Raw genomic sequence first — 14,765 nt, forward strand, 5'->3', positions numbered from 1 at the left:
TATAGATGGTGGTTCAATAATGGAGTATTCATAACTGACAATATTATATATCAAAGTTCATTAATATAAAGTCAATCAACTTCCATAAATTCAATCAATATGACAATTGAAGGTGTCATCAGGTGTTTACCTGAACTTTCAAGGATAGCAAACGCTAAATCATTAAACGAACAACGATCTTTAATTTTAAACTCACCAACTTGTATAATTTACGCAATCAGTGAAATCTGTCGAAACATTTTAAACGGTACAATACACCTTTCAGAAACTGAAAAGGCCATTCTTACAAAGTACAAGAGCTCTCTTAGAGATTTAGCCCAAAAACAAGTAAATCTTGATAAAAGAAAAAAGAAAATAAATCAAATCGGAGGTGCACTTCCGGCTTTATTAATACCCGCTATAACATTACTTGGAACTATTATTGCCAACAAAATATGAACGCTTACACGAAAATGATACTTATTCCAGAAGATGAGTACAACAAGCTCAAGTCATCCACAAGAGATAAAATATCCTACATTTTGGACAGACCTTTACCACCTCAAATGATTGAAAATCAAGTCAATCGTCACTTAGATAGCCAACAATCTATGACACCACTTATCACACAACCAATCACACAAATAACACCCAGCGACTCAATTGATGAATACAAGGACTTTGACTCAGCAGATTTTTCATGGGATCCAGCTGTAATAGGTGTAACTCCTAAACGTCCACCTATTCTTCAACAATTGAAGGACAAATACACCCCAAGAGGAAGAGTTATCAACTCAAGTCAAAAACCAATTCCAGGGTCTAATATTAATACTGTGATGCAGTATCTAGAAAGTGATGATGTCGGACAGGCCCTTCTGGCTATAAAACTATCGCTCGCCTTACAAAATATTGGTGAAGCTGTTGTTGTTAATCCAAAAGGTAGAAGCAATGACTCCAAGTGAGGCGTTGAAAGAACTTTTACATAAAGCTGAAGAAAGACAAAAAACTAGATTCCAAAGTGGAAAAGGATGGAGCTCAATAAAGAAATTTTAGATTCAATCTATTATAATCCTAGCCAAGCCGCTAGTTTTAGCTCTCCTAGACAATTATACCTTGAAGCAAAAAAATACAACAATAAAATTACTCAAAAACAAGTAAATGATTGGCTTAAATCATCTGAAACTTATCAATTATTTAAACAAACTAGAAGAAACTTTCCGAGATTGAAAACACTAACAATTGAAATCGATGAACAGTGGCAAGCTGACCTTCTCGATGTATCTTGGTTCGCTAAATTCAACGAACAAGTTCGTTATCTTTTGGTTGTTATTGATATATTTAGCCGGTACGCCTGGGTTAAACCATTAAAAGATAAAAGTAGTCAGTCCGTTACAATGGCAATGAGAAAGATTCTCAGAGCGGGAAGAGTTCCTCAAAAGCTTCAAACAGATCAAGGAAAAGAGTTTAAAAACTTTTTATTTAAAAATCTAATGAATGAGTTTAAAATAAACTTTTTCACAACCACAGATGACGCAGTTAAATGTGCAGTTGTTGAAAGGTTCAACAGAACTTTACGTAGTAGGATGAATCGTTTCATGTATTTTAAAGGTAATTTTAGGTATTTAGATAATCTACAAGAAATTGTTGATGGATATAACAAAAGTTATCATCGTATCATCAAATCATCACCAAATGATGTGAAAGAAGATAACCAAGCCTCAATTATTCTAAACCAACTAGAAAAACATGAGAAAAATGTAAAAGACAAATTTACTAATAAGGAATTTGTTAGAATAGCGAAAAAGAAGAAAATTTTTGAGAAAGGGACCACTTCTAATTGGACAAATGAAATTTTCAGGATAGTGAGTCGTAAAAAAACTCCCACGACGTATATATATAAGCTTCAAGATATTGAAGGTAATGATATAACATCAATATTTTACCCTGATGAACTAAGTGCAGTAGATTATATAAAGAAACCTGAGATTGATATTAAAATAATTAAAAAAAGAGGACGCCCTCCAAATGTCAAACGTAAACCAGGTAGACCACGTAAAAATGAACAACAACAACAAATTAAAAGAAAACCTGGCCGTCCTCCAAAGCTCAGACCAACCGAGTCAACTCGCGGAAAAGCTGGTCGTCCCCCCAAAACAAGACAAACAGATGATCAAGTCAAAAGAAAACCTGGACGCCCAAGAAAAAGAGGTGTTCCATCCAGAAAATAAGTTTCAATTGGTACTACTTTCTTCTGAAGACTCGGATGGAGACGCTAGTTTCTTTACAAACAATTTAAATAGACCAATCAAACTTGATGGTGATTGGACAGTTGAGTTGAGTGATATCATCATACCATGTGTTGATGATGATGATGATTATGAAAATGAGCGAATAATTTTAGCTACTACTGACTGTACAAACGCTGAGAATAATGGTGACGTCATAGCCATTTTCAATAACTATTCTACATGGATTCCTACTCCCATTCCAATTAGACAAAGGGTCAATACTCAATTTCTGGATCATGTATCATTGAGAATACAATACATTGATGGAAGAGCCATTAAAATACCAAAGAATGAGATGGCAGTCTTAACATTTATCAAGTTGGAAAAAAGTAAAAAAACCAACTGGAGGTTCAAAAGTAAATCAACGTTCCGTCAAATAATAAGCTGTCTATTGACACTAACAATGAGCCTTCCTCAATTAAAAACCATCTTTCTTAATCTTTGAAACAATATAAAGACTTTATCAATAAATAAATTTATACAAAAAATGGATTCCTTTAATGACTCAATTCAAATTGACCTAGTATCAAACGCTAGTTTAAATACTTATCCTTCCAATACTTTATCTTCATTTACTAATGATTTACATAAGCCAATCAGACTTGAAGGTGAGTGGGAAGTAGCTCTTATCGAGATTTTTCATCCAACGTCAATTGAAAATGACCAAAATAAAATAGTCCACATATCAATAACACGTGATATTGGTGGTTTAGTTAGAACGAAAAAGATTCCTTTCGAATATAAGATTAATGAAAAAATAGAAGATATTATCAGTAGATTAAATAAAAAGCTAAAAGACATGAATATAAGTTACTTGGCTGATCCAACAGATTCTTTCAATGTTTCATCCAAAACTTCTCCAAAATTTAAACCAATCAAGATTGAAAAAGAAAAGATAAAAATAGATATACTATATCACCAGGCTCCTAGAAGGTTCTGGAATGTTTGATGAAGAGTTGAGTTTTACCAATATTTGATGATCCACAGTTTCTTAGATGTTTGGGATTTGATCATGTTAAATACGCAACTGAAGCTTTAAAGTTTATCCCAATCACTTCAGATTATACCAACTGATCCTTCACTTATCAATCTCCTTTTGTGTATACTGATATTGTTGAGAACATCATGTCGGCGACTCAATGTCAAATTGTTTACGAGCTATTCCTCTACGAGCTGGAGATGACGCAATGATATCTAGTCACGTTTTTCCTAATCCATATTATTTTCCAATCCGATATGGAGACATCAAAAACATTTCAATACTTTTGACTGACGAGACGGGAACCCCAATGAAATTTGTTAGGGGAAGAACTTATGTTACATTACATTTTCGAAGACGATTATATAAAGCGTCATTCAACTAAAAATGAAGAATTTAAATCATGAATCGTAAAAAATATTGTCCGGGTGAATGTAACTTTAAAAGTTACTATGCAACTCAAGCGGGTGGTGGGATAACGGATATAAATGTATTTAGAGGCTCACCATATCAAAGAGGATATGGTATTGGCTCTCTATTTGCTCGATTTGGGATACCCGTTTTAAAGTTCTTAGGAAAACATTTGTTGAGTACGGTGTAGCTGTTGGTTCAGATATTCTAGCTAAAAGAAACGCAAAGAAGCGTTTAAAGATAGGGCTAAACAAGGTGCTAAAACCGCTGCTAAAGAAGCTTTAGAAAATTTCTCAAAATTGATCAATCTGGGAAAGGTCTATATAAAGTAAAGAAAAAGAAAAAGAGAACAAGAAAAGATATTTTCACATAATGGACTATCTTCATTTCTCGTCTGTTCCCGCTACAAAAAGTGAGCTTGAACTCTTTCATATTCCTCCCACCCAGACTGCTATTGAATCATATTATGAGGTTGAATATAGACCAAGTTCAACATTGGATAATAAAAAATATTGACATTACTATTCCAGCCTCTGATGATTTTACAGACTTGGCAGAAACAATGGTTTACATTCGATTAAGTTTGAAAACATCTACTGACACTGAAATTGATGTATCAAGGTCAACATTTGTGATGGTTTTGCCACCACACTTTTGAACAAATTGATTTTATCTAGGTTCTATAAACATTGGTCAATCAAACAATCTATATCCTTACCAAGCTTGTATTGAAGATTTACTCTTTGGATTCCCATCAAAAATCGATGTTGGGGCAGGTTGGGATACTGCTGATAATAGAAAAGAACGTATAAAAAAGTCCTTTGATTTCTACTTTAGATTACATATTCCAATGTGTACTCAGGATAATCTTTTACTCAATGGTGTCCCCATCCTCGTCAAAATGAATAGAGCTAATCAACAATTTGGTCTTCTGAAAACTACACCTGGAGTTGGAGAATCAGCTATTAATTATAAATTAACTATTCAAGAGTTGGCTATTGTTATTCGACGAGTCAAATTATTTAGTAATGTTAGTGTTGGACTTCAGGAAGCTCTTGAAAAGGCTTCGGCCAAATACTTTGTTACTCGAAATGATATGAAGAGTTTCATTATTCCAAAGTCCAATTCATCAATTAGTTTTGAAAGTGTTTACAATGGGATATTACCTAGACGAATGATTATTGGTTTCGTTAAAGATGATAATATCAATGGAAACAGTTCTGACGGTCCCTTTAAATTTGGAAATCAAGGAATCAAAACAATATCATGTGCTGTCAATGGAACTTAATTCCTACTAATAACTACAATCCTGATTATGATAGTAACTTGTATATGAAAGAGTTTATTGGACTCTATAGATTTATCAATCAACACGAGGGTTCAATGTGTACAATATATATAAGACTTTAAAGATACATTTTGTCTTTACGCTTTTGATCTCTCTCCGGATGTTTCACTTGGTGGTGAAACTGGAACACTTAGTCTATTGAAAAGAGGGAATATAAAGATTGAAGTAAAATTTAAAGAAGCTACCCTTCACCAATTCATATGATTGTTTTTGCTCAATTTGATAATTTGATAGAAATTGATAAATACAGAAACGTATCTATTGATTGGTAATGGCTTTAACAAATTGGGATATTCACAAATATATGAAGAAGAATATTTACTTTGGAGGTGTTTTTCCTATCGATCATTTACCACTAACATTGATAGCTAAACCAAGATCATTTATTGTAAATCTTGATGAAAGCTGGAAGCCTGGTAGTCACTGGGTTGTAATATATTTCCCTGTCAATGGACCAGCCTATTATTTTGATTCTTATGGTCGTTACCCACCAGCCTCAATTATCACTTTTATGGAGAATTCCAAATTTGGTTGGAAATATAATATAAAGAAACTACAAGGTGATCTTTCAGTTAGATGTGGTTACTATTGTATCGTATTTCTCAAATTCACGCCTAACTATCAATCATTTTTTGAAAAGTTTTATGAATGTAATAATGATGACAAATTGTTCAAGTATTTGTGAAATAATTTGTATTTTATTAATAATTTTAATAACATATTTTCTTCTTATTTTAAAATATATTTTTGTAAAGAGTTCTGAGAACATTACATTATTTTAATAAAGGTTTTTTAAATTTAAATCAAAGTCTCCATATTTATTTTATAATTTCCATACGTATGTTTCAATTGGGTTGATAGCCACCGTTTATCATCAAAGGTGATAAGCTAACCTTCTCAGTCGACACAGCATAGATTTGATGCTCCTTACTTTGAAGACGATGCATTGTATGACGATAAGTAGTGTAATCATATAAACATGAAAAGAAATGGTTATATTTGATCTGTTGTTTCAACACTACTCGTTGAACCCCCTTGGCAGTCTTTTTCCCTTCGTCGCTTTTAATCAAGTACATCTTAGGTTTAATGGCTATTACTTCGTGTATTGGTTTCCATTCATCTCATCCTTGAGGTAACCAAGCATCTTTTATGACAATCTGACTGAAGAGGATGATTTTCAGGTAATCACAAAGTCCATAATATCCTTAAAGTTGATTAAATCGTGAGTGAAGTTGTTTGTTTGAATATGGTAGATGAATGAATCGGTATCAGTGTAGATTAGTTTTATCTTGTTTCCATAGTAAGATTTGATGTATCATAATGAAGTTGATACATTTTGAGCTTTACGTACTCAAGAACAGTGAAGCCAAAATGGATTGGTTTATCAATACAACAGAATTATTTCCTTACAAATGGCTTTATTTTCATCAAGAATCATGAATTGGTCAAATAATGGGTTTTTGTTAGTTTTGTATTTTTTCCTTGACATTGGTATCTCAACTTTGAATGTTTCCTCTTGTCTTCTATACTCTTGAAAAGATTTGTTGAACTAGAAATGGTAAACGATTTAACTCATCAAAAATATTGCCGCTGTATTGGTTCCTCGATAAAATTTTGAGTAAATGATTTCTCCATCAATTTACACAGACGATCCGAAGCTAGATGGTATGTGCGATATTCAAAAGTATTGGAATAATAATTGTCTATTGTTTTGGCTAATGTTTCAAAATCAGCAAAACAATAAACGGATACTTTTCAATGCCTTGAACTTAATAAATCATTTTTGTATTGGGTTGTGGAAGGAGAACAAGTTGTTTGGATTGACACGTTTGTTGATGTGATAGAAACTTATCAATGTTGGAAAAACCTTGAAGACACTTGTGACATCGCTTCAATGATTTTCCGGCCTTTGTATTGATTAAACGGTCAAAGCTTTTGATGTAGTAGTAATGTTCTTGAAGAAATAAGTTGACCACTTTCGAGAATTGGAATTTCGATAGTTGAAGTGGTATAATGTTTTCATCATAGTCCAATGAATAAATATTGATTGAAATTTTGTGTACTTTTTCGAATTTTGGAATCTCAAATTTCTAACACCTTTGAAATCATAGTACTTGTCAAGATACTTTTATATTTACTGACTTTTGTGCGTTTTCACTTGTGTTATAACCCCATCAACACACTGTAGATGAAACAATTTCTTTCACAGTTTGGTGAGATTATGGCTTTGTTATGAATCCAATCTGGTAATTTTGTTTATAACAACCACCAGAATCAGGACGATATTTGGCAACACGTATTTCAATTGTACAGATTTCATCTATGGCCCATCCACTCCTTTATTTGTAAATGAATCGATTGTTGCACTTATTTCAACTTGACACTCATTTAAAACATCCATTGAATTCCATGGAGTTGTTATAGTTTTCATAGATGAACAAATATAAGACGTTGTTGAATTTCCATCATTTGGTTTCACGAAATGGACAAATACACAGATTTGAAATTTGAAACATTTAGTTTCTCATTAATATAGAAAAAGGTTTTCAATTATGTTACGATGATCATTGAATAATTCATCCAGGTCATCGTATGTTAGATTATCTCGTTTATAGATCACCAAAATTGTTTGACACTAATCACCAAAACAAAGGGATCAAAGTCAGCTAGACCAAAAATTTCTTTGACTGACATTGGACTATATGATCATCAGTTTGATTCAATGAAGAATGTTCGTTTACACTCACTACATTTGTATTTGGTAGAACAATTATAACAATTTTTTCTCTTGGATAGTCTATTACACTTGTTACAAGAATACATTTTAATCAATCTGTTTCAGTTTTACTCCTTTTATACTAGTGGTAAACTCTTGAGAAACTCGTTGAAAAGACTATCTCTTCAACTGCTTTGAAACCAGTTAGGTTAACTTTCCTAGAACGGAAGAGTTGCAACATGTTTCCGTTTCCGGTATAATACCAGAAATAGTTCAGGCTCCATGAAAGTTCTCGTTATTATACACACTTGAAGTCAATTTCCGTAGTATTGAAGCTGTAGCTGTGATGTTTACAATTCTTGATGAAATAATATTGATATCCGGTAAGTTCCGATGTATTATCTGTTCCTTCAAAGTGACTTTACTCTGTTATATTGATTTTTGTTGAATGATATATTAGAAGACATGATTTATCATCTCTTAGTACTATTCCGGAAAATTTACATGGGTCATATTCACCATAATCACTTGGATTCAACTTTTTATCAAGAATACATGAGATCACAACATTAACCACTTCCGGTTCAGTCGATAATGTTTTATAATCCATATTGAACATTATACTTAATTTGAATATTAATATAATTATTTAAATTTCTTATATGAAAGTAATTATTTGAAAACTCTGACACGTAGTGTGACCTTTAACTAAATAGAAAGAGAAAAAGAAAGAAAAAGAAGAGAAAAAGAAAGGAAAAAGAAAGAGGTAAAAGTGGTAGAAATTCTCGTTTAAAAGAAGAAAGAAAAGGAAAAAGGGGCAGAAGACTTTTTATAACTACTAATTGAATTGTGAGCATGAAGATGATGAATAAAAGTAAAAATCTTTCAACCTTCGCTCACAAGTAAAAATAAACAGTTCAATTAATGGATAATCTTAATCAGGTGATTAGAATGATAAATTTTCATCAGAATTTTATCTTTTAGCTTTTAATCTTTCGGAATTTTTTTATTCTTTTTTCCCTTTTCTGTATTCACTCATCGAGAAAAAGAACAGAATTTGCGCCGTAATAATATTAAGATGAGTAGAAAGATGATGATGATAAAAGAGAGAACGAGATGAGAGAGAGAGAGAGAGAGAGAGAGAGAGAGAAACAAGTCTTCCAATGTTATTCGGTTCTATTTTCTTTCTCTCTTTTCATGATTCCAATATTCGAACCTACGCATTTCATGGATCGATAATATTCTGGTAGCCATTTTACTTTACTCTTTCTCTTTCTCTTTCTTCTCTTCCTTTCTCTCTCATGTTATTCCCAAATAAACAAGACGAAAGAAAGAAAAGAAAGAGACAGAATCATAATATCAAATTCCCTGTCTCCTAAATTCTCAATTCTCATTTTTTTTTCTCTTCTCCTTCTTTCCACCATAATCCAAACATATTCATCTGTTACTATTATTATTATTATTTATTGGAGTTAATTTTTATATCTATTTAATTGTAATCATGGTTGACAATACTTGATTTAGTTTTGTTACTTTCTTTATAATCCATTGGATAAAAAATTGTCTAATCAACCGGACAGAGATTAACCAAATCATCGGCTCACCAATATTTACCATCATGGTTAATTGTTGACCATAAGCAAAAGATAAAGTGAAATAAACAAACATTGGAATACACAATTTATTTTAATTGTCACCATATAAATATAAATAAACAACCAATCAAAGGCTAAATTGTTTACCTGATAATCTGGTTAATCTTTTAAAACTGTTCAAATCAAAATCAACCCAAAAATTTTCTGGTTACCTTTATATTATATATCTGATTATAAATTGTTGTGTTTACATATTGCTTGCAATTAAATCTGATAGTTAATCATCAACATTATCTGTGTTAATTGTTAATCACTTTTCTGGTTTATTAATTGTAATCTTTGGCTTATAACAATTGATCAGTTTTGTTGTTGTTGTTATTATTGTTCACTTTTCTTCATCTTAATCTTCCAGTGGAATATTTTTTGATTGTGATTAAATTGATTATCTAACGATCATTAGATTATTAAGAGTAAAGATACAAGATCTGATATTGGAAACAAATCACACAATCAAATGATTAACCAAGCTGATTGTTGACAGTGTGGCATTTGTGTCAAATATCACAGGTCAACAGGAAATTAATATTAACAAAATTTTTCCCTCATCACAAACAACTTAACCTTCATCACCTTCATCCTCATCCTCATCCTCATCTTCAACTCTGTCTCTCTATTGTCATCAACATAATCACCTTAATCCCCAGCATCATCATCATCATCATACTGTTTCCAAGTGAAAATCATCATAATGAAATCTCATCGAAATGTTTGTTTCCATTTTCGGCTTATTTGGTTACCTTTACTCTACATTTACCTGTTGGCAACCTTAAGTTATGCTGATCATTTACTAGGTAAGGTGACATTCTGGATACAGTTTAAGGTTAAAGGTTAACCAACATATTGACCTATTTTCCCAATCACCGACAAGAAGCCGGATTAATTTCATCTAATCAACTAATCCACTGAATCATATCTTACCTGACAATTTATGATTCTCACCTTTATATTGATGCGACAGTTTCATTTTTCCTCCATATGATTACTACATGAACAGAATTTTATCTGATTGATTATTCTGTTAATTGTTTATTATCTTTTCTCATTTTTTTTCTTCTTTTTTCTCTCTCTCAGGTAATCAAGATTTCGATGATTCAGATGACCAGTCATTACCTGGACGACGTTGGAGCTTTTATCGTCAACATCGTTACGATATCAAGAAACCAGGACCAACTTATTTTTTCCATGAACCTGATTCAAATGAGGTAAGAATCTGATGAATATATCATGTGATGGAAATAAATCATCTTAATGGTTAATAAATAATAATGGAAAACGTCAATAATATTAAATGAGATAAGTTGCTTAACCTATTCAAAGATTAGGATATTTTTGGACTGAGAAACAACAATCTCATGATAATCATTTCTCATTTTCTATTATGTAACATTTTCTGAACATCATCAATTCTCAACCTAAACTATTGATTGAACAATTTTCCAATCATTAAGCTATCAAGCCATCGTCGATTATAACAAATTGTATTACTAATGTTATCGTTTTTTTTTTGTATTTCATTGATCAGCTAAAAGATATACAATTGAACAATGATTTAGATCCACTTCGACCTGGTTACACCGAAGGTGTCATTCAATGGATTCCCATGGAGGATAATGCTAAGGAAAACAATGAGGATGAAAGATTTTCCTTTGATGATTCAGTTAATGGTGATAACTTTAAACTCCAAGAACCTCTGAGAGACTCTGGCACTGATTTGGGTTCGGTAGATGATTTAACGGAATCCAGGCCACTTTTAAGCCTTCTCGAAGATGTGGCTCGACTTATGTCACCACAATCCTCATCAACATCACGTTTTCAAGAGATGACTTTAAATAACGGTAAAGATGAACCTCTCCTTATGGGAACAATGGACAAGGATGAAAATGGTAAGTATTTTATTCATCGTCATGGTTACATGTTATCAGAACTTTACTCCCACTATCATTATTATTATCATCATCTAATGGTAATGCAATTATTTAATAGTTACCTTAACAATCAATTACGGTCTGATAGTTATTATATTCATGTTGTTACCTTTGTTTTTTTTTACCATGAAAAATGTCAACGATAATTTAGATTATAATCTCAGTGTAGAAACGATTAATGAATCAATTTTGAACGGATTCCATGTACTTTGGTCACTGGAAACATTAGTCAATTTAGTTATCAGATTTAATTATCAATTTAATTACCATATTAATCATATTATTATGTACAAATTAGGTTGTTAATTGTCAACCAAATATTAGGTAATAATCATGTCACTTACCTAATCACCTTTTCAATAGGTTTCCATTATCGTGTAATCCTTGGTATCATTGATAATATCTCGCAACTCGATAGTAATTAAGTTAATTGTGGTTTTATGTAAATAGTGACACTTAGGTTTTCAGGTAAATTAGAAGGAGGAAGAAAAAAATGTCAACAAAAACCGAGACTTAATTCAGAAAGATGAGTGAAAAAAAAAGTTCTGGTTTCTGAGATCTGAAAATAATACTTGAGATTGAAGATAAAAAAATGAACTTTTTTGTTTATTTTCTTAATAATAACCGAGAGTTAAATATGATTTCAACTGCTTGTAGCATCTTCATCATGAACCTGAACAATTGTGATGTATTTATAATTGAGTAATAATAAGCAGCAATCAACACAAACTATTGTAATATTAATATCTTGAGGGTAGATAATTATTATTATTGTTATCATTAGATAATCATAAGTTTCCCATTGGTGATAATTAGACTAATGATAATAATTTAGACCTGGATCATGGTATCTACTCAGATTCATGGTGAATATTTCACATTGATATTGACATATTAAGTTTCATATTAATTATTAGTTGTGATGATAATAAATATATGAAAAAAAAAGTTAATACAAAATGAAAGTAAATAAATCAATAAAGTTGAGTTTAGCATCCATGTAGTTCATGATATTAATTATTTACACTGAACAACACCAGATGGAACTGATTAGAAATTAATTGTCAATAAAATTTGATGATTAAATCTGACAACTTGAATGATGAGTTAGTTGATTGGTAGAGACCATTGATTGGTTAATATTTGGAAAGATAATCAGAATTGATTATAATTACTGTTACCATTATCACCGATAAATGTTGATGAATATTCATTGATATCAATTATTCAGTCTTTGAGAGATATAATAATTGATACATGGATTTCTGGTCTTGATGATGATTAATAATTGAATGATGATGAGAATTGGTGATTCCAAATTCTGATAATTTGAATAATCATGAATTCTCAGATTAATAATGATATTGTTTAGCTAATTGTTTATGTTTCTCTTTCTCTTCTAATTCTCTGATGATTTAATCCAGATAATTTACCGATTAATCAATTTCAAGATAATCCAAATCTTTGGAATGCTTATCAAGATAATCAACTGGAAATCAATGTACCTGTTTATTTATCTCAATTAGCAGCTAATGATTATGTGAGTGATAATTAGGTTACTTATAAATGAGTAATTATCTTTGCTAATCATTTTCTTAATTGTTAATAGTTATCTCCTGTTCAGGATTCATCATCTACATCAGATTTTAATCCTCGACCAATTTTCTCGGACAATCTACTCTCATGGGCTTCAGTACCTGATGAATCTGGTTCTAATCATCCAATTGATCAGCTAACTAATGATCAACAGCAACAGATTCAATCGGAATCATTAAAACAATTAACCGATAATGAAGATGATGATCAAAAAAGTGATACTATTGATAAGAAATTAGATAAAAATTTAAATGATGATAAAGTTAAAAGTTTACCCGATGAACCACAAGATGGAGTTGAAAGTTCTGACGATGAAAATGTTAATCATGAGGAAACTTTAAGTTCATTACCTTTGGGTAAGTTTAAAATCAATTCGATAACTTTTTCCATAATAACAATTAACCTAATCACCAGTTGAAAATCAATATCAATCAATCAACGTGACAAAAACAATACAATTATCGAGTAGCAATTAATACAACAACGATTGACTTGAAAGTTTAGAAACAAATCAAGAATTGAATCTAATTAGATTCTAAATGTTTAGCTAATTATCGGATAATTATATTATTGAAATCTGAATGAAATCATCTCAATGATTAGCTAATTGTCACCACAATTTAGTGACCAAATTGACTTGAACTTTGTATTGACTTCACTAGATGGCGATATGAGAAATGATCAACTTGTAAATCAACAAGTTTGAAACTGAATCAATTTCAACAAGTGGTTAATTATTGTATTGATTAACTTATTTGATTAAACAATCAAACGAAACTGTTTATATAGATAATTGTGAAGGAGAGATTATTACTTATTAATTTAGTTGAATGGTTAATAATAAGCAGAAATTGAAATAATGGTTCTGTGAGAATGATCAATAATCTGATTGTTGGCAGATTATTGTTGATAAATTGATTAATTATCATTATGGTGATGATGATAATGATAATACTTAATCATATTACCCTGGAAATGATATTATCTCTCAAGTGGACTATTGAATCGTTAGCAGTTTAATCCGTTATTTTGACTGAGAGACTCTTGAAACTTTTCAGTTGCCAATCTCTTTTGTTGAGATAATAATAATATCCATGATGATGAAGAAAATGAATAATAATAATTATATGAAAAGATATTGAAGATGACATGGTAAGTGGTTTGGTCGGAATTGTAAAGTTCTGATGAGAGGAGATAAACAAAAGAGAGAGAGTTCTGAGCTTATGATGAGAGTAGTTTAACCTAATTAACACCCGAAAAGGTTTTCATATTCATGGTAATTTATTATTATCGATAATTAGAAAGACAAAGAAAAAAATCAAACATTAAAATCTTGAAAATCTTTTCATCAATCAGACTAATTAGATTTAAATCTGTTATCTAATTTGAGAAACATGATGTACATCCAATTCTTTTTTTATTTCATTCTCATGAAACTCATTTACATATAATGAACATGGATCATGAACATCACACTAAATCTCTAGATAGAAAATGTAACAATTAAAATAAAGAATCATCAGTAGATTTGCAACATTTGATTCTAATTGAACCAATTATCGTTTTTTTGCAGAATAAACTTTATTCACCTTAATTGATGAAGAGAAAAATCTTCGCAATTCTCATTGGAATCAATTATCATGATGATTATTATTATTATCATTTCTTATTGTGGATCAAGTGAAAGACTATTTTTCCTCCTTCCAATTTGATAATAAATTTTCAGAACTATTATCATGAGATGGATAACCACAAAGCTATAACAAAATGTTGATAACATGTGATTAGAATTGATTGTTTTGTTAATATAAGTTAATTTCAGTGATTTAATAGTTTCTCTCTTTTTAAATGATGATAATCATCATTAT

General features: G+C 30.8%; 1 protein-coding gene across 1 annotated transcript in view; it reads left to right on the top strand.

Moving 5' to 3' along the window:
• The first annotated feature begins 9,096 nt into the window (after positions 1–9,096).
• Positions 9,097–14,765, top strand: part of LOC128390537 (uncharacterized) — a 39,277-nt gene continuing 33,608 nt past the window's right edge. Inside the window, exons 1-5 of the mRNA XM_053350273.1 lie at positions 9,097–10,167; positions 10,448–10,578; positions 10,899–11,259; positions 12,726–12,841; positions 12,911–13,253. Of these exons, the coding sequence (XP_053206248.1) occupies positions 10,065–10,167; positions 10,448–10,578; positions 10,899–11,259; positions 12,726–12,841; positions 12,911–13,253 (1,054 nt within the window). The 5' untranslated portion in view covers positions 9,097–10,064. The remainder of the gene's footprint in view (positions 10,168–10,447; positions 10,579–10,898; positions 11,260–12,725; positions 12,842–12,910; positions 13,254–14,765) is intronic.

The sequence above is a fragment of the Panonychus citri genome, unplaced genomic scaffold, assembly GCF_014898815.1.
Source record: "Panonychus citri isolate SS breed McGregor unplaced genomic scaffold, ASM1489881v1 Contig00122, whole genome shotgun sequence".
NCBI lineage: Eukaryota > Metazoa > Arthropoda > Arachnida > Trombidiformes > Tetranychidae > Panonychus > Panonychus citri.